General features: G+C 37.8%; 1 protein-coding gene across 1 annotated transcript in view; it reads right to left on the bottom strand.

The window, feature by feature from the left end:
* FAM171B (family with sequence similarity 171 member B) overlaps positions 1 to 21,475 on the bottom strand; it is a 62,650-nt gene that overhangs the window by 10,648 nt on the left and 30,527 nt on the right. The window contains exons 3-6 of the mRNA XM_019626138.1: positions 20,170 to 20,262; positions 16,957 to 17,115; positions 13,075 to 13,245; positions 1,355 to 1,471 (exon numbers count right to left, since the gene is read on the bottom strand). Of these exons, the coding sequence (XP_019481683.1) occupies positions 1,355 to 1,471; positions 13,075 to 13,245; positions 16,957 to 17,115; positions 20,170 to 20,262 (540 nt within the window). The remainder of the gene's footprint in view (positions 1 to 1,354; positions 1,472 to 13,074; positions 13,246 to 16,956; positions 17,116 to 20,169; positions 20,263 to 21,475) is intronic.

The raw sequence follows: 21,475 nt of genomic DNA on the forward strand, positions 1-21,475 counted from the left end.
TCATTCGCATCCTGGGTCAGGACGTGCATTGGGACTATTCCCGACCAGCATGCATCCGCCAGGTCTCAGCTACCTCTCAGCTGGCAGCCAAGACACTCGATAAACTGAAAGAATTATCTGTGATACACGATTTAAAGATGAAGGAATGAGATAGGCATTCAACTCTCATACTCCCAAAACATCACTAAAATGACACAAAGTTTTGCTTTGTTTTGTTTTTGTAAATATATAAACCCACAGGTTATGGAAGAATGAGATAAGACACAAGAGCAACAAGATGCTGACGGGCGGCAAGTTGACTTAACAAAGCTGGCATCAGGAAACGTCCAAAGGCAGCTCAGTCTGCACCAGTGACCAGCCATAAGCCCCAAGGTGGTGGCAGGCCCATGGGGCATACATTACATTACATGATATTATAGCAGGTTAGAAGAGTTTTCTTTTTTAAAGATTTAACAGATCATATATGCAATGTTTGACTATTTTGAGAGATTTACACAATTCACCATAAATGTAGAATTTCCTTAGGTACAAACAATATAGGTAATTTGATACCATGCTAAATCTAGAAAAAAATGAAATGCTCATTTCATCTAGAATATGAATAGATCATCCCTAAGTGGACAATTCTTAGTTTTTGTCCACCTCTGTTCATAGGTCAAGCCAATCTTCATTTGGGGTATCACTTGTCTTCTCTTGGGAACAATCTGGGGACACTATAATTCAACAGCCCTTCCTCCACACTACTACCCCCAACCCTAATCAAGGGGTGTGCTCATGACATAAGTCTGGGCCATCCAAATTCTTCATCCCTAGAGTAATCAGGAACAGTGTGAGAAAAGACTGCAAAGGGTTAGCGTCAGCCATCATGAGCTGTGATCTTGTGAAGACTGTCAGGCAGGCGTGCTAACTGGGATTCTGGGGCTTCCGCCTTTTAGAATCTGGCTCTTCAGTCTTCCCTGGCATCCTGTGAACTTGCTGTATCCTAATATTATTTTAATTATCCAAAATCTGTTCCTGTGTCTTACAACCAAAAGCTCTCACTGATCTGGGTAGAATTTATTCACAAAAAAGTAAACTAAGGGGAATTAAAAAAACTTGATTTGAACAAATTTCATACAGCACAGATTTGTCAGACATGATAGCTATAAGAGACCTTAAGAGTTCATGAAGCTTAACCTTTTCTTATACATGTGAAAAAAACAAAGCTGAGATAAAGAGACTAGAAGCTTTTTCCAGTGTCATATAGCGGTTAAGTGGCAATGCTTAGCATGAAATGGAGATCTGATGATATGAATTCCAGGATGACTATTTGGATTTTATTTTTTTTCATTACTTTTTTTTCATTTGTACAAACCTCTAGTTCCTGGAAGTGAAGCTGCTATCCAGTAGCCCAAATGTGGTGCCTCATATGTCCAAATTAAGTGTTTATTATATTCCTTGACCAGCCCCTGGCCATGATTTATCCAAGTACCTAAAAAGAAAGGTAAGTAAAAAGATACCAGTTAATTATAGTTTATGTCTCTTTAGAGCTGATAGGAGTTTGCTGATGGTTATGTATAGAATACTTAGCAGGGCTTTTTCAAAGATTATGAAAACTGTAGCAATATGTTATCATGGCATAATATACATATATCATATATTACATGGTCATATAGCACATGTACAATATAAAATAATTTGAATGATTTGTTATGAGTACAGGAAATAAAATTATTATAAATAAAAATGTAGGCATATTTAAGGAAATCATGACTCTCCAAATAACGTTTAAATTTTGCATATTGAGATATGTCTTAAGGATGTGAATAGTGAAATTCAACTTTATCAATAGATGGTTATTTGTCACCTGTTCTGGGATTCTGATTAAACAGGTATAGCGTATGTAGTGTGTAAGTGTTGCATATATGATAAATCAATTCTTGTCATTGGAAGATACATTAGAGATAGACCTCTGCCAGAAGAAACAATCAGAAATCAGGACTCAAAGCAGGTATTTCTCTTTAAAGTGTGTTAAAACAGCTCTCTCATTCAACATATTAGGAAATTGAGTCCCAAATAAGTTAAGTGATTTGTTCAAAAATTACACTGCTGGTAAATGATTTAGAATCCAGGTCTTAGAGTTCTTAACCCAATGATTTAGAATAGTATGCTACTGTGATATTGTGATTTATAATAAGAAATATATATTTGGTCTTTGTCCCTAGTCCTGGCACCCAGCTCTTAAAAACCCTTGGAATTTCCCACGTGATAAAATCCATAAAGGTGAAAAGAGTGCTGTCTGTTATTCACAGTAAGACACTTTCAACCACACTTGAATTTATATTAATGAGGTGGGTTTTGGAAAGTCTCTAAGGCTGGGGGGCTTGTCCAAATGATTAGAGGGGTTGGAGCTTTCAGCCCTACCCAACACACCTCCAGAGAGGGGGTGGGGATTGAGTTCAACCACCCGTGGTCCACGATTTAATCAGTCATCCCTACATAGTGAAGTCTCCATAAAACTCCCTGACCTGCAGGGTTCAGAGAGCAGAGTTGGTGAACACATGGAAGTGCTGGAAGGGTGCTGTACTCAGAGAGGAGCCTCTTCCCCCATACCTTGTTCTATACATGTTTTCCATTCCCTGTTCCTTAATTATATTCTTTTACAATAAACTGGTAATCTAGTAAGTAAGCTATTTTCCTGTGAGCTGTTCTAATAAAGCATTGAACTCGAGGATAGGGTCACGAAAACCTCCAGTTTTATAACCAGTTGGTCAGAAGCACAGGCGATAAACCAGACGTGTGATTGGTGTCTGAGGAAGAACGGTGGTCTCGCGGGACTAAGCTCTTAGCCTGTGGGATCTGACGCTAACTCCAGATCGATAGTGTCTGAATTGAACTGTAGCACATCCACCTGGTGTTAGACAACTGCTTGATACAGGGTTAAAGACACCACCACATTTGATGACCAGAAGTGACATATTGAGCATAGAATGGGACGCTGAGAATTAAAAGAAAAAGTTTCTCCTGTGGACAAAAAAGGGATGCTGTAATAAATCATAAATTCCTAACTGGGTAGGTCATGATGGGTAGTCACAACCCAGGCCTATAACTTCTTCAGTGAAAGGTAATTTTAAGCCAGCCTTGCCCATGGTTCTTATGCATCTAGGTGAACACACCTTTGAAATGCCAGAGGTAATACCTCTGGAAGGTATAACCACCCTCAAGAAAGCACATAATCTTGTAATCTAATCATACCTTGCTTTCTCCCACCCTCTTGTAATCTTCCTTACTTTCCCTCAATTTCAAAGTCATAAAAGAAACTGCAAAACTTATTCTCTGGAGCATTTGAGATCTTGCTTCCAGTTTTGACTCAAACTCTTATAAAAATTCTCTACAGGTTTGGACACTTCTTATGTCAACATTTACTTGGCATCATACTGCAGGCCTGGACCCAGTGCTAGGTACCAGCAGGGGCCCACTGTGCCTCATCAGCTCCCCATTTCCCATTAGGTGAACCTTGGTGAGTCTTTTCTTGGAATTTGGGCCTTCTTGTTTTATCTGAGCTATTTTTTTAGAAAATCCTCAAAGTAGATAAGGGTTGATAACCAGAAGTAAAATGGGTGGCTGCTTTTAATTGGATTGCTTACTGGGAGTCTGAACAAAACCTTTGCTGGTTAAAGGAGAGACTAAACTCTCTTAAGCTCTGAAAGAGAAAGGATACTTGCTTCCTCAACCGAAACAGCCAATGAGGCCACAATAGTTGTTCAGATCCCCAAATTTGGAGTGGCAGAGATGGGTGCCGAGAGGCATCCAGTGTGATAACACAGTAGATCCCGGAGAAGTTGCCAGAAGCCCCGGGGAGGAGGGCAGGATGCCCTGGAGGGGCTTCACCCCAAGAAAGAGAGGGGCTCATGCCTTGGAAACATCGTGGTTCTGGCGGCAGCCGGTAAACTCTTTCTGGCCCTTGCTTGGGTATTCTTAAGTGACTAAGAATCTTTGTAGGGTTGCCTGAGAAAAATTTCCTCTAAGCATGAAGCAGTCCTAGATATTCACTGCATTTGGTTGGTCTGGAGACATACATGTAAAGGCTGGATTTACTCAGAAGTTTGTTCAGACTCTACAGCTCTCAAAATTAACATGGGGACTCATCTAGGCCGACAAGTTCCACGACAGTCAGCCTCACATTTATAACCAAGATGGCCAAGATGAGGACCGTTTGATACTTCTAAATTAATCTTTTGTGTGCACAATTAGAAAAATCTGGCTATAAAATTAGGCAGAATGAATGGAAAATATATTTAATTGGTCTCTCATAGATTCAAAAAGAAGATTTATATAAATGTAACAACCTATGATATCGTTTAGGTATCAACCAAGTTATTTGAGGTATTAAAAATGGCTGTCCCTATTTTAAAAGGGGGAATGTCAGCTGGAACTTGACATATAAATTGTAAATACTTCCAGAGTAAAATTTGGATCCTACTGTTCTTTTATAAACTAGTGAATTTTTCTCGTGGCTAAAAGGTGTCTAGCTGTGTGTGTGTCTATATATGTTTGTTGTAAATGTGAGATAATTTTCTACCTCCAGATGGTATTGTTAAAATTTAAAGGTAAGTGCTTGTAAGGACTGACAATTTAAAAATTCTCAGAAATACAGAAACTAACTTAAGTGCTTTACAAGTGCATATGATCTAAGATTAAAACCTAGTAAATAAAAGCTAGTTTAAGTTTCTTGGTTTAAATAAAAGACCTCTTTATTTTGACTGGGTTTTACAACAATAAGTCTATGTTACCAATTGACTTTGATGTCTATGAAATGTTTCTAGATGTTACAAAATGCTAGGCAGATGTATGAAGACAAAGAATGCGAATTACTTTTACTTCTTAGTTTTCATTAGAAATTGAAGTTATAAGTGTTAGAATCTCAATATATGTAGAAATAACTTTGTTGTTTCAGAAGGGTCCTTGGAACATTTCAAAAGATTTGAAATTGCATGAGACTCAGTTTTAAAATAAGTGATGAAAAAACGTCTAGGGTATATTGTATGGGGAAATAACGGTCATAAATTAAACAGTTGGGGCTATGGGTAGCTCAAGACAGCCACTTGGTTCTTTCCCAACTCCCTGGCAAACCCCCTTTTTTTTTTAGTTTTTGCATTCCTTCATGCATCATACTGCATTTAAGGTGGACTTATATACATGAAGGAACTTTTATGAGCTGACACTATTGAAAGAAGACATCTTACACTATTGCCAAGATTTGATAAAGTCACTTCAAGAAAATGCCACAGTGCTAATTGCTTCCTTTCACAGCAAGCTCCCAGGAGACAGACTTTAAAGATCACTGTCTGCCACCTGGAGGTTTTGTTTATTGGAAGGGATATCAAATAAACACTCTCCAATCTTGTTGGAAGGGACCTTATCAGGCATCTAACCACAAATGGACATCTAACCTGTCTCTGACAGTCACCTCCACCTACAAGGGACAGCAAAGATTCCTCTAGGGTGAGGAGCAGTCAGAGGTATACAGCTCTCCCAACACGTCAACAAGGCCTGTATATCTACAGATTGATGTTTAAACTCAGAAACCAATTACAGCAATACCTTGGTTTGCAAGCATAATTTGTTCCGGAAACAAACAACTCGTATTGCAAGACATCACTCATTTACCACATTAAAATGTATTATTAGGTTGGTGCAAAAGTAATTGAGAGTAACGGCAAAAACCGCTATTACTTTTGTACCAACCTAATAGAAATGTTTGCTCATCTTGCGTTACTTGCAATCCAAGGTTTTACTGTATTTGTCTTTACCCATCTGCTAATGATATTAGTTCTAACATTTCTTTGGGTTTTTGTAAATCAACTGTTGTGATTATTGAACAGGTATAAGATAGCTTTTAATACTTTTTTTAATGGCTTATGTAAATGTTATACTATATGCCAAGTTCCGAAAAATGAGACAAAAGGCAAAACTCGGATCCTGATAGTTCACAGGATAAAAATGATTGAGTGTTTTATTTTTGCAAAGAAGGCCATATGATCTGACTGCCTTCCATTTACCTGCCTGTTCCCTTTTGGGAAAATTTATCCTTAACTCCTATTCCATGGTTATGACATTGCCCCAGCCCCAGTGGTCAACAAGACAATGATACTGAGACTTCCTAGGAATGAGTTTTTCTAGCGCTTTGAGGCCACACTATCCAACCAAAAGTTTGGTCATCAATGCATCCTACAGATTGATTTGTGACCAAATGGGAATTACAGATGAAAAGGGGGTTGGTTCTATGGAAAGTAGCCTCACAGAGTGATCTGATCAATTCCTACCTGGGCAGGTCATGGTGGGTATTTACGCTCCAGGCCTATAATGTCTTTCGTAAAAGGTTTACCTTTGCCTTAAGCAAGCCCTGTCTATTGTTTCTGTGCATCTAGGTTAACACACTTTTGTTTTTAAAGATTTTTATTGGGGAATTAGGGGATTGGAACAGTGCTGGGGAATTAGGGGAAGGGGAACAGACAAGTTGCTGTCATTTTTTGTTCTTCAGTCTAGTTGTGGAGGACGTTGCTTCACTGGCCCAAGTTAGAACCATCATTGCTCTCTTCCCGGTTGAGGCACATCAGTCGCCGGCTTCTGGATGGCCGCTCACAGCTGCTGCTGGCTGCTCATGCTGGCTGCTGGCTACTGGCTACTCACAGTAGCCCATGGCAACCCACTGCAGCAGGGGCTGCAGCTTACACCGTTGCTGGCAACTCATGGCAGCCCAGCTCCAGGTTGAGCTGTTGTTTGGCATCTTAGCTGTAGAGGGCAGTGTCACTGGCCCTCATATGTGGGATCTGAACCAGGGTCCTCTGGCGTCCCAAGCCAGTTCTTAACCAACGCACCACTCGGCCAGCCCCAACACACTTTTAAACTGCCTCTTCTCAGACCCTTCAGGGAGCACATACTCTAACTATCCTGTAATCCTATTCTGTAATCTGATCACTGCCTTGCTTTCTCCCACCTCCATGTAATCTTCCTTATATTCCCTCCTTAATTTCAAATGTATAAAAGAAACTGCAAAACTGTTACTCTGGAGCATTTTAGATCTTGCTCCCCAGGATAAGTTACCAGTTTTGACTCAAACTCTTGGAAAAACTCTCTACAGGTTTGGACGTTTCTTATGTCAATAGTAGTGATGCCAACAAACAAACAAATGTTCACTATAGAAGGTAAGCAGTAATATATCCATGTTTTTGTTTGTTTGTTTGTTTTTTTAAGATTTAAAAAAAATTTTTTTATTGGGGAATTGGTGGGATGGGAACAGTGCTAGGGAATTGGGGGAAGGGGAACAGACAAGTTGCTGTCCTTTTGTTCTTCAGTCTAGTTGTGGAGGACGTTGCTTCACTGGCCCAAGTTGGCACCATCATTGCGCTCTTCCCGGGCGAGGCAGATCAGTCGCCGGCTTCTGGACGGCCGCTCACTGCGGCTGCTGGCTACACACGGTAGCCCATGGCAACCCACTGCCACAGGGGCTGCAGCCTACGCCGTCGCTGGCGACTCTCAGCAGCCCAGCTCCAGGTTGAGCTGTTGTTCAGCATCTTAGCTGTGGAGGGCAGTGTCACTGGCCCTCATATATGGGATCCGAACCGGGGCCCTCTGGCATCCCAAGCCAGTTCTTAACCATCACGCCACTCGGCTGGCCCATATTCATGTTTTTAAGAAAGAGTGGAAACTAGTACATAAGGAACAATGATAGTTGTAAGGGATATCACAACTATCCCTTCTATTTTTATGAGAATTTTTATGAGTTTATTTGAGCCCACACTGATGACAGTTGCCAGGAAGCAAGATCTCAAATGCTCTGGGGAATAAAAGTTTTGCAGTTTCTTTTGTGCATTTGAAATTAAGGAGGGAATATAAGGAAGATTGCATGGAGGTGGGAGAAAGCAAGGATTACAAGATTATGTGCTCTCTTAAGGGTGGTTACACCTTCCAGGGGTATTACCTGGCATTGCAAAGGTGTGCTAACCTAGATGCACAGGGACAATGGACAGGGGCTGGCTTAAAAACCTGTCAATAAAGATAGAAGCTTCAAACCTCACTACCCACCATGACCTGCTCGATTAGAAATCTATGATTTATTACAGCACCCTTTTTCATCCACAATTCCCCCTTTTTGGTCACAAATCAATCTGATGGATTCATTGATAATTAAACCTTTGGTCTGATAGTATGGTCTCATAGTGCTAGAAGGCTCATCCCTAGGAAATCTCAGTATTGATGTCTTATTGAAACAGTGCGCTATTGAGAATGGGACAACAGTTACCTTATATCTGTTCAATAATCATAAAAGTTGGACTACATAGAAAAACCCAAAGAACAACTGTTATAGCTAATAATATTAGCAGAGAAGTAAAGACAAACAATTGGTTTCTGAGTTAACCATCAATCCATAGATATGCAGGTTTTGTTGACAAGTTGGGAGAGTTGTCTTACTGACTGCTCCTCACCATAGAGGAGTCTTTGATGTCCCTTGTAGGTGGAGGTGACTGTCAGAGACAGGTTAGATGTCCACTTGTGGTTTAGATGCCTGATAAGGTCTCTTCCAACAAGATTGGAGAGTGTTTATTTGATGTCCTTTCCAATAAACAAAACCTCCATGTGGCAGACAATGATCTTTCAAGTCTTTGTCTTCTGGGAGCTTACTGTGAAAGAAAGCAGTTAGCAGCACTGTGGCATTTTCTTGAAGTGACTTTATCAAACCTTGGCAATAGTGTAAGATGTCTTCTTTCAATAGTGTCAGCTCATAAGTTCCTTCATGTATGTAAGTCCAGCTTAAATACACTATGATGTATAAAGGAATGCAAAAACTGAAAAAAACAAAAACAAAAAAAAATGGGGTTTGCCAGGGAGCTGGGAAAGAACCAAGTGGCTGCCTTGAGCTACCCATAGTCCCGACTATTTAATTTACAACCATTGTTTACCCATACAATATACCCTAGAAGTTTTTTCACCACTTATTTTACAATGTGCCTTTACAAGGTACTTATCATAAAAGACAAATCCTTTGGGATTTTCCAAGGGCCCTTCTGAAACACCACAAAGTTCTTCTATAGATACTGAGATTCTAAACCTTACAGCCTCATTTCTTTTCTTTTTTCCTTCTCAATTTCTAATGAAAACTAAAAAGCAAGCAATTGGCATTCTTTAACTTGGCAGATTTATGAAGATATTTTATAACCTTTAGAAACATATTCCACAAACATCAAAGTCAATTATTAACATGGCCTTATTTTTATAAACCTGGGTAAATATATATTTAATATCAATAACTCAAAACATGTCTGCTCTACTTAAACCAACAAACTTAAACTAGGTTTTATTTACTAAGAATTAGTCTTAGATCACGTGAGCTTGAAAAGCATTTTGAGTTAGTTTCTATATTTCTGAGAATTTTACAGTACCCAATCCTTACAACTGCTTGCTTTTAAATTTTAATACCATCCAGAGGTAGAAAAATATAGACTCACACAGAACAGCTGGACCCAAATTTTGTTTTGGAGGCATTTACAATTTATATCTGTCAAGTTGCAAATGACCTTCCCTGTTTTACAATAAGGACAGCTATATCTCAGAGATTTCAGTTGACACCTAATTGACATCATAGTTGTTACATTTATCTAAATCCTCCTTTTGAAACTTTTGAAGACCAATTAAATATGTTTATTCATTCTGCCTAATTTTATAGCCAGATTTTTCTAATTGTGCACATAAGATTAATTTAGAAGCATCTTCATCTCTCTCCTCATGTTAGTATTAATGGGAGACTGACTCTCACAGTGGGAATTCTCTGCCTGGGAGGCATGATTTCGCATGTTAATTTTGAGATATGTAGAGGCTGAACAAACTTCTAGGGAAAGCCAGCCTTTATGTGCATGTGCAGACATCACCAGATGAGCCAAATGTGGTGAAGATCCCTATAGGACTGCTTCACACTTAGAGGAAATTTTCTTCAGGCAAATCCCCAAATTCTTAGTCACCTAAGAATACTTGATCAAGGGACAGTGAAAGCGTACCAGGTGCCACTAGAACCACAATGCTCTCCAAGGCGTGGGCCCTTCTCTTTCTTGGGGTGAAGCCATTCCAGGGTGCCCTGCTCATCTCCCTGGGGTTCCCGTCAGCTTCTCCAGAATCCACTGTGTTACCACAACTGGACCACTCTGGGCGCCCATCTCCACCACTCTGGATTCGGGGATCTGAAACAACTTGTCGCCCCACTGGCTATTTGGGTTGGGAAAGCGAGTATACTTTTTCTTTCAGAGCTAAAGAGAGTTCAGTCTCTCATTTAACCAGCAAAGATTTTGTTCAGGCTCTTAGTAAACAATCCAATTAAAAAGCTGAAATTACAAACCCATTTTTTTTTCCTTTCCCTGGATTATCTCAATCCTTAATCCACCCTGAGGATTTTCTAAGAGCAGCTCAAATAAAGTCATGGTCTGCTATTTAAAGCAAGGAGACCTAGAATTCCGAGAGAAACTCCCTCAAGTTCAACAGATGCGAAGTGGGGAGCCAATGGTGCATAGTGGGTCCTTGCTTGTTTTTAACACCTGTCTTGGTCTGCAGGTTGGTCCTGGGTGGGGTTCTTTGGAATCCTGCAACACTATGCCAAGGAAATGTCGATGCAAGACACATCCAAATTTGTAGACAATTTGTATGAGTTTATTTCAGCCAAACTGATGACATATGGTAGGGAGCAAGATCTCCAATGCTGCGGAGAATAACAATTTTGCAGCTTCTTTTATGCATTGGAAATTAAGGAGGGACTGAGAGGAAGATTACAGGGAGGTGGGGAAAAAGCAAGGATTGGATTATAGAAGAGTTAAGATTATGGCTCTCTTATCTCACTTATATATGGAATCTAAAAAAAACTGAATGAAGGAACGAAGTAAACAAATAGTCTCAGAGATATAGTGGAAAAACTGATGGCTGTTAGTTGGGAGGGGGTGGGGATGAGGGAGAAGGGGAAGGGATTAGACAGCATAAATAGGTAACTACAATATTGTCACAGGAATATGAAAGACAGTTCGGGGAATATAATTAATAATGTTGTAAATATTTTGTAGGGTGTCAGATGGTTACGTGTCTTGTTAGGAAGACCACTTCATGGATGGGGTAGAGGCTTGATCATTGCACTGTTCACCTGAAGCTGATGTTGTATAATATTTGTATGTCAACTACAATTGAATATATATATATATATATATAGTCACAGGTTGTGGAGTATAGTGTGGGGAGTGGAGTCAAGGGAATTGTAATAGATATGTATGATATAGGGGGGAGTGGGGCGGCGGATTGGGGGAGGGGGATTGTCACTTTGAGGGGTAAAAAGTATAACTATTGCACTGTGTTGTACAGCTGAAACTAATTTAAAAAATGTTTATTTCACAATATATTGGGGCCGGCCGAGTGGCTCAGTTGGTTAAGAGCTCGTTCAAGAGTTTGAGCTCTGCGCAACAGCGGTTCGAGTCCATCCCGAGCTGAGCAGCTGCTGAGCTGCCAACAGGTAGCAGGATGGCTCAGCTAAAAAAAAATAAAATAAAATAAATAAATAAATAAATAAATAAATAAATAAAACAATATAAAAAAAGATTTAGGGCTCTCTTGAGGTTGGTCAAGCTTTAAAAAGGAGGCAGTCTGAAAGAGTGGTCACAAATTAGAAGGAGGGGATCAGAAAGGGTCATTACATACTAGGAGGGGCTTCAAAGGGGGCATTTCAAAGGTCCCTTTTTTTTTTTTCATGCTGTCTACCTTTCCAGTTACAGTGGAATCTCATTTCAAATCTCCTCTGAGGATCGACTGCTCCCTATTCTCAGTCCACACCATTCATTTTAGGCTCCATCTCCACCTTCAACATATGACCTACGCCTAAATAAATCTGTGCATGCCACTTGCCACAAAGGCCCCTTGGTCCTAAGATGGAGATGCAAACTCCCTTCTACAACTGCAGTAAATCCAAGGGCTTGTGCAATAACTACTAGGAAAATAATCTGTGTTCATTGGATTTCAAGCTGGGAAGGCATAAAATTAGATCACCTACAACCTTCTTGCTATTCTAAAAGGAAATCCTATCCCCGAAAGGTGTTAACACAGGAAACATGAGACAGGGAAGAAGTCAAGTCCTGTAAAACTGTCTAGGCTTTGCAGCATGACTCAGTCAAGACAGCTCTACTCCAGCCTTTTCAGTTGTGGACTGACCATTCCTTTTTTCTTGGGGGGTGGATAACTTAAAGACTCTCACCTTATTTACTCTGGAACACAAAAACAAAAACAAGGGAAGGAGAGCAGGAAAAAAGTAATTCCAGCAGCCATTTAGGGGGCTAAACTCGGGGCACAAAATTGGTACCCAAGATTGTTTTGGAAAATAATCACTCTATTCCTTAATAATACAGTGTTATTGATTTTCATGAAATTAGCATACATTTCTCAATTGTTTTAACTGAACTTTTAGATGTTTATATTACCTATCAAAACAAAAACCTATAAGAGCAGAAACAATTAAAAAAAATTATATATGCTCAAAATGTTAATGAATATAGAAAAAGCATAGGAATATGAGTAAATAATGCTATTTCTTTCTTTCTTGTTTTTTTTTCCATGTGGGAGTCGAACTGGCAACTTCGCTGTTGTTAAGAGCGCACACTCTATCCACTGAGCCATCCGGGCAGCAGCTCAGCTCAAGTTTTTTAAAAGATTTTATTGGGGAATTGATGTAATATATTTGTGTCATTTCCCTCCACAGTTGTATTACATTAATCAAAGTGGGTCCAATTTGGGTGGTTGACAAAGTGCTTAAAATTCTAACATCATTAATTTAGTGTTCTACTAAAAATACAACATTCAAATATAAATATTTTAATAGATGTTTTAATATGGCATATTTAACTTTATTCTATATTAAAAATATAGGAATTTTACTTGTCAATTATCCCTCAATAAAGCTGGACAAAATAATACAGAAACATATTTCTAAGATCTAACATTAAAAACAGAAACGTATTTTTTAGATCCAACGTTCAAAAGGAAAGTATTCAGAGTATTTTTACCTAGCTCACATACCTGTGTTCATATCAAATGTCCAGGCAGGTATGTGATCCCCTGCACTTACATCATTTGTATGGAGAAGGGGGAGAGAAACTTGAATAGAGCCATCCACCTTTAATTCTTTTCCGCCAGAATATATTTTCACACATATTGCAGCAAGAGGAGTCAATTCAATGCTTTCAAAACCTAAAAGACAAGACAGTTTATTAAAATCTTATGTAAAACACGGGTTGTAGTTACTTATTAATGACATTAATATTGGCTTAAAATAACTAGTTTCTCTATTTCACCCACGGGCTATCCATTTTAATATCAAATAGATACTGAGTCCTCATTAAAGACTTTTAAAATATAATTTCACAATACATCAAAAACAAATATAGGCTATTACTTATGTAACAGTGACAAATGTTTATGAGCCTAGAAATCTAATTCTCTCTGAGTTATCTGATTTAAAGTCACTGGATTCTAATTCAATGTTTTTGAAAATCTACCAATAACCAAAAGCACCTTACTAGTATCATACTGAAATAAAGGTTCTAACATACCACATCATCAATGCAGATATAGATCTAAAACACCTGTCGTCTCTCCTTTTCCCAAGACCATCTGTTTCAAGGACTATAACCAATAGACTCAGCTGTACTCCTTGAAATTACCTTATGTAAAAAGCACTCTGATTCAAAATGCAATATTTGATATGTAAGTTTGACAAAGAAAATCAATATGCAACATTGTTAGCTGATAAAATTAATGAGATTTGCTATATATTTGTTTTAATAACACTATATTTAAAAGAATTAATACAAACTTCAAAATTAGTATTACAATGTTATTTAGACTTCAAAGCTTGAAAACTAGGAGAAAGGAGATGAATAGAAAAATTCATTATTCTGTTTTGACTAAGGTTTTAAAAATTTGATTATACAATTATAGTCTACCTTTTTAAATATCAGGAGCTACCTATATTTTTCTATTGCTTGGGGGAAAAAAAGCAGAAAATGTCTTTGTTTTGTTTTTTAAAATATTAGCAATGCCAAAGTTATAATATACACCAAAACATTTACAATGAATAAAATAATGTAGATAATGTTAAAATAATAATGTAAAATAATTATAGATAATGTTAAAGTTATAAATTTTCTACAAATAATTTGATAATTGTAGGTTTTCCAAGTAACTTATTTAACATGTTAGAAATAGTTGAATTAAGTATACTTATTACATATTATTTACTCTTTGTGGCTGAACTTTTGAATCTTTGGCTTGAAATTAGAGTTCAGCTCATTCATTTAACAAATATTTACATCCCCGACTCGCACCATGCACTTGTCTAGTCCCCAAAGATACAGTGAGCACATGATCTCTTACATGCCTGCAATGTTTTTTTTTCCATAGTCCTCATTACTATCAAAAATCCTTTTTTCCTTTCTTTATTCATTGCCAGTTTCCCCCTCATACATGACAGAAGGTACCTCACCAGCGCTTTAAGGAAAATATGGAAAGGCGATGTAATTGGGTTGTCAAGAAAGCCACTTCTTTGAGGAGGGGATGTTTGAGTTATGGTCAGATGAGAAGGTGCCATTCATACAAAGACTTCAGAGAAGAGTTTTCCAGGCAGAAGGCACAAATGCAAAGCCCCCACATCAGAAGTGACCTTGGAGGGCGGGGGAGGAGGAGGGTGAGAGGAAGAAAGCAGACCACAGGCTGGAGGGCAGAAAGGTGGGACCTTGGAGGCCATGGACAGGAATTCTCATTATTGCTATTATACTAAGTCATCTGGTGTTATCAGACAGGGCAACCACTGGCTCACTGAAAATTTTAAATATATAAGAATGCTCTCCTGTAAACTGCCTGAAACGAGATCACGAGATGAGCAAAGTAATGCCATACATATTTTGAAGACTAGTATATGGGTAAGTAGTCCAATGTAAGCCCAAATAGAGCATTATGCAATGTGTGAGTAATTAAAATCTTTATATCTAACTATTTAGTAAAGCAGACTGACTTTCTGAAGTGATTGCTCTTAACCCTACCCCCCAGCTATCTGCAGGTAGTGGCTTCAGAGAACAAATGCAGCTGAAACTGCTGAGATCAACAACCCACTACTTGGGATAAGGCCAACTCAAAGAAGAAGAAACAAGGAAGAATGGTACTAGGGAAAAAGACTAAAAGATAATGAGAAGGAGTAAACTTTTATTAAAAAAAAAATACTTTCATATGCACAGAACCCTAGAACTGTGCAATCCAATATAGTAGCCACCCCGCAGCATGCCACAATTTAAATTTAAGTGACATTAGCAGTGTAGTTCCTCAGTCACTAGTCATGTTTCAACAGCTCAACAGCCGCATGTGACTAGTGGCTACCATATTGGACAGAGCAGAACTTTCCCCTTTTGACAGCATTGCTCTACAACTTTTAAAATGTCAGCATTCTCAGGATAATTGAAACATTTAGTGACTACTCTCAAAAGCAGGTGGTAGAAGAAAGTTAGAGGGCAGAGCATATTACGATCCTGTCTCACTATGTGTAATGAGTCTTGCCCATAAAAAGCCTCTAGTGCAACATGAGCTTCATTTGTGACAGTGTGTATTGGCACCATTCTTGTCAATGTTTTTGTTTTGAGCATCTTGTAATTTACATCTGGAAAATTTTGGCAGGTGTCTTAGATTGGCTTCTTCAAGCAGACCCTGAGATAAGCACCACTGAGGGATTGGAGGAGTAATATAGAAGGAAGAAGAAAGGAAGCCCGCACAGGATGTGTTAATGAGCAGGTTATCACTGTGGCAACTCCAGCTCAGTCTCACTGGACAGAGTCTGGCTCAGAGTTGTCCTAGCCAAGGTGAGGAAATTGGAGTATTTATGTACTCTTTATCTGTCACTGGTTGAGAGCTTGCCCCATGTGAGGTCCAGGCTTGCTTCCTGGACCAGGCAAGGCCCTCAGACAGGCACAGATGTGTGCAGGAGGAAACACAGGCTTGTAACAGAAGAGTTAGGGTCATCTTGGCTAGGACACTGATAGCATCAGCTATACATCAGGTTAGAAAAACAACAAACATATCTAACCAAAACACCCATATACCCTTATTGCTCTAATTTCTGGGTGTTTCTCAAATGAAATGAACCAAAAATTTGACACAACTGAAACCATCCAAGTTACAGATTGTGTGAGGTGATATTAAACAGTGGAGTTTCAGTTATGTTGCACCTAGTGGTAGAAATGGTGGAACAAGTATAGCTGTACGGAGAGAATATTGAGTTCTTATGGGGATTATTCATAGGTATATTGTTAAGTAAAATGCAAAATTCCATCATTCTCTTAACCTTTAGAACATGACAACTGTATATAAATGTATTAGTGCTGTTGACTCTGGAGCAGAAATATTTTATTCATGGAGAATACCAAATATATACAAAAAGGAAAATTTACAATTGCTTATTCCAATCAATTAACTTTTTTATATTTAACAATTATTGACACTTATGATCAATTTCATAAGCATGAATAGGTCAAATTATAAAAAGATATGTGTAAACGTCTTACAATCAAATTTCCATTTTTAAATGTGTTTTATAATTTGCAAAGTTACACAATAATCATTACTACTTTCAATACAATTTTTACCTCCTTTGGATAAAAGTATCCCGTGAATGAAATTTCCATTAATTTGAAATAATGTATGTAGAAGACTCTGGCATAATCTTTGTTTCATTGGATAAAAGGGAATTAATGGCTTATAAACATTCTAATAACTAGATTTATGTTTCAATAGTGACATGTATCCTCCAAAGTTTAACTGAATGTCAAATATCTGTATAACTTTTAACAGTATTTGATGAGAGATTTATGTACTGTTTCTTATACATGACTATATTATATAAAAATTAGACAATACCTGATTTATTAAGAGTAATTCCAGACGTATACAGAAAATTGTCCACTTTCAAAAACTGCTGTAGAACTGTAAGATAGCCTGTAACATTGCTAATGTGATGGTTGTCAGGTAGTTTAATTAAGGCTTTTGAAAACTGAACACTTGGTTGAGATTTGGCATCTGGAAAAAGGAAACCTCATTACAAATAGATAAAAGAAATCCATATTAAGCACAGTATCATTAGTTAGGACATTGTACTTTAAAGGAAGCAGTTATAATTATTTCTAAACATTACTAACATTTCCTCATATAATGATTTTAAACTAGGAAATTAATAAATAAGAAATTTCCCTTTTTACAGGTCACACAAGGTACCTTTAGCCTAGAGGCTGCTTAATTCTGCTGCCCAGAATTCTTCACCCTGTTTTGAGTTCCACGCTGGGGAACCACATACTGACTATTTTTAGCCCACATGGTTCACTTGGGATTTCATTTCTGTAAGGTTGTAGAGTTAATGGTGCATGCCAGAATGGTCTAAAACCAATCAAAAGCATCTCATTATTCTCTTGGTTACAATGATTTGTTCAATGACGGGCCTTGTGACAACCACAGTTAATGAGATGCAATGTGAGTTTTGCTTGGCTTGCTAGCGAAAAAAACACTTGCTTTTTCCTCATTGGGTTTTATATAATCAGGTATATGTCTAAGAGTTGCAAAAGCCATCTTGTGACCAAAAATATGAGCTGGTTTAAAAACTTAGACAATATTTAAGGAGTGGAGAATTGAGAAATGGAGAGAGAGAAACTACAATAGCTCTCAATTATTTCAGTGGAAGCCCTGAGCAAGCCATGTCTAAAGTTGGTCCAACTCCTACACTTACCAATTATTTGAGCAATCAATCAATCAATCAATCAATCAGTCAATGCCTCCTTTGGGTTTAAGTTGATTTATAATTTGGTTTTCAACAACTTGAAACAGAAAGTGCTTTTGCTGATATTCAGTCATATACTTAAGTGGGTAGGTTCTCTATCAGATAACTAAACATGCATTAGTCTTCCAAATGCCAGGCACTAAATTTATAAATATTATTTCACATTAGTAATTTTGAATTGACTACCCTCTAATATAACTTATGGAGTAAGAACTCAGTGGCAATACTGATATTTCTGTAATCAACATATCTTATTTAACAATTTAAGAGTCAACTCTTAAATCATTAAAAATTATCAGACATCAGCTTTTGCTTTGGACTTTTTTAAAGATGACTGATAAAGACAGAGGCAATCAATTAAGATTATTAGGATAAAAATAGTATCAGTTTTTAAAGAGTTACATGACAATAAATGATTAATAAAATAATGTAAGATAACACTCAAAATCAGTGTACAGTTTACTTTTTATATATGAAACTAGAAAAATACCTGGAAAATATATAGTTAAGGGATATAAAGAAAAACAGCACAATTATAATATATTATTCTTACTTGGTTACACTGTTTGAGGACACAATCCAATACCTTCTGATAACTTACAGATACTATCTACAACTTACATATTTAGAGTATGTGGCTTAATTATGTCAAAACTCCAAATTTCATACAGCTGAAAACATGTATACAGTAAGCGAAGTATCTGGCTGAGTTTCTCAAAGGTTTTGTACATTCCTGGTTTCCAACTTCTGCTCCTTTTACCACAAGTATATTCACAAACTTGCACTATACAACCTGAACACATTCCTGATAAAATCTTGGAAGGGAAAAATATAAACATATTACGGGAGTTAGGAAGTGAGGAGATGTCGGAAACATCCATCCTTTCCTGCATGGCTTTACCAATGGGTCAACTCTCAAGGAAATAGGGCAGTAAAAGGAACTGATTTGAGAATTCAAAAGGGCTCACAGCGTTGTCATGGATACATCCCAAGGCATGGGCATCCTATCCAGACAAGTGAGAGCTCCCCATTGCTTGGTATCGTGGCAAAGGAGGGGCACATGGACATGCTCACACCAATCCACTTCATGTATTGAAGCAGAAATTACAATTGTAATAGGGTTTGAAGACGCCAGTAAGGAGTAGGAATGTGTCAAAACAAAACATTGAAGAGGGACTGTGGAGAATGTGATTTCGCAAACACCCCAGCTGTATAAAATGTAGCTTCTCTGCATGTATACAGTTCCTGTTTACTTTTCATCCTTCTACATACAACTTCACATCCATCCATTCTGCCACGCACTAGCCAAGTCAGTGGATCAAAATTCTCCAAATACCTTAGCATTTCAAGAGTAAGAGATTCTACTGCCTCGTTCAGTAAATTAGTCCAAGATTAATCAAGGCCTAGTTCAAATTTTTCTTCCAAATAAATAATAGTGTTAGGTTTCCTTTTTTAATACTTTAGGAATAAATAAGATAGCTTCTGAAAATGAAGAGGACTTTCGAAAACAATTCTTTTTACCATGACTCTCTTATAAATTCCACTTTGAGAATGTTCTGTCTTTACCAGTTGTTCCTATTATGCTTTAGTCCTAAACATTAATTCCCCAATCCAAAAGAAAGAAACAAAAAAGCAAATTATTGTCATTTATAGAAGTTTTACATAATATGCAGTAAGTCACAAAATGCTGGGGCTTCTCTTAAGGACTAGTTACGGGAGCTGAGGAGGTGAGGTAAGGATGAAACGATCATCTACGCAGTTGGTAAAGCTGAACTGGAGGACACAGCTTGAGTCAGACCCCCAATAAGGCTCCTTATAGCTTTCTCCTTGGGATATGCAAGGGCCAGTATGTCTGCTGGGCAAATGCTTACCCACCCAGTCTTGGGCCTTTCCCACACAGACAGCAAGATTAATGCCAGAGGAAGGAATGAAGGTGACCTGCGCACTTAGAGAGCCCCAACGGGCTGAGCCCTTTGTCCACTTTCACCAACCAGTAAAGCCCAGTGGGAGATGCGATTTGGGAAAAGTTCAGAAGCTCTTTCCAATATTTCCAGAAGTCTAATGTTCTCATCTGGGGGGCTAAAATAGTAAGGGGGAGAATGATTCCCACTACACACAAAAAACATACTATAGTTTGATAGCAAAATAAGAATCAGTACAGGTCAACTTACAGTACTAATCAACTCTGATCAATTTCAACTTTTTCCCACGTTATGATCAACACTGATTCATTAGTGAAGAAGTATAGTTACATAATAAACCTTTTAAGTGTTTACTTTCTGAGTAAAAAGTGTTGTACTTACCAGCTAATTTTCCAGTAATTAAAACAGTGTCTTCAAATAGCCATATATTTGCTTGGCTTTGCGGAAACAGTGAAAGTGTAACTGATGAATATACTGTGAAATATAGCACAATTAAAATATATTATTAAACATGGGGGGAAAACAGACAAATATAGTTCTGTTCCAACAGGTCCTTAAAAAGTGGGGGAAAAAACTAACTGTAATGGAAAAAGCAACTTAAAAGCAAGTAAGGATGAATGTAAAATATGACGGAGGAAAAAAAAAGAAGAATCACAATAAAGTGAGAAGAAAAGATTGAGCATCTCGATTGTATTTTACTAATCTTTTCTATTTCATACGGTAGTTTGCACCAAGGTGACTAATAATGTTCTCTAACTAACCCTAGATATATATGGTCAAATGAAATACTTGAACAACCTTCTGCTATTTTCTCCATATAATTGTTACTTCCTTCCTTCTTGTAATTTTTAAAACCTTTTTTTCTTGGCTCCATGATTCAAGGTTCTCTACATCCACTCTTGTTAACTTCCCATGTAAGGGTGCAATGCTCTCCTTCACATAGTACAGTTTGCCAAACAGACTCTGAGTTGGCAAATGAGGAAACAGTTTAACACACAAAATGATTCATAGGCAACCATTAGTAGTGACTCAGGATGGGACTGAATCAGCCTACAAGAGCGGGCACCTGAAATAACTGGTGGGATGAGGGAGTGCAGATCACCAGAAAGACAACACTTATTTCAAGATTAGGAGCAAGAAGCTGGTACAACTGACCATCATTTCACAAGCAAGAACAAATCAAATAAGTATACCAATCCTGAAAAAGAAAAATAAATTTTGAGGAGCCACCCAAAGCACGAGTTATTTGATATCACTCCTGTGTGCTACAGAAGTATTTAAACTTAATAACATAATATTCCCAAATCACTTAAGAGAGTATAAAGCACATTGCATAGGAATATTTTTAATAATTTGAGATGTTTCCAAGAGCTCTAATGGAAAAGACAGGATAAAATACAAAAACTATGCAATGATGTATGGGCGGACATGAAACAAAATACACTTTTCTTCTACAATAGAAAAAGAGAAGTAACTGCCAAATAAAAGTGTAATTTCAGTTCAGAATACATTAACATTTAGACCAATTAAGGGATTCATTAGATTGAAGAGGAGGTGACAGGTAGTACCTTGGTCCTGGAGATAATTCTAATTCGGGCACTATCCCGTATTTGTATACTTTGTCATCACAGGGAGCTTAAAAGGGGCAGCTTTTTCTGGCTATTACACCAGCTGAATCTTTCTGAAC

This window comes from Hipposideros armiger, unplaced genomic scaffold, assembly GCF_001890085.2.
Source record: "Hipposideros armiger isolate ML-2016 unplaced genomic scaffold, ASM189008v1 scaffold_660, whole genome shotgun sequence".
Classification (NCBI taxonomy): domain Eukaryota; kingdom Metazoa; phylum Chordata; class Mammalia; order Chiroptera; family Hipposideridae; genus Hipposideros; species Hipposideros armiger.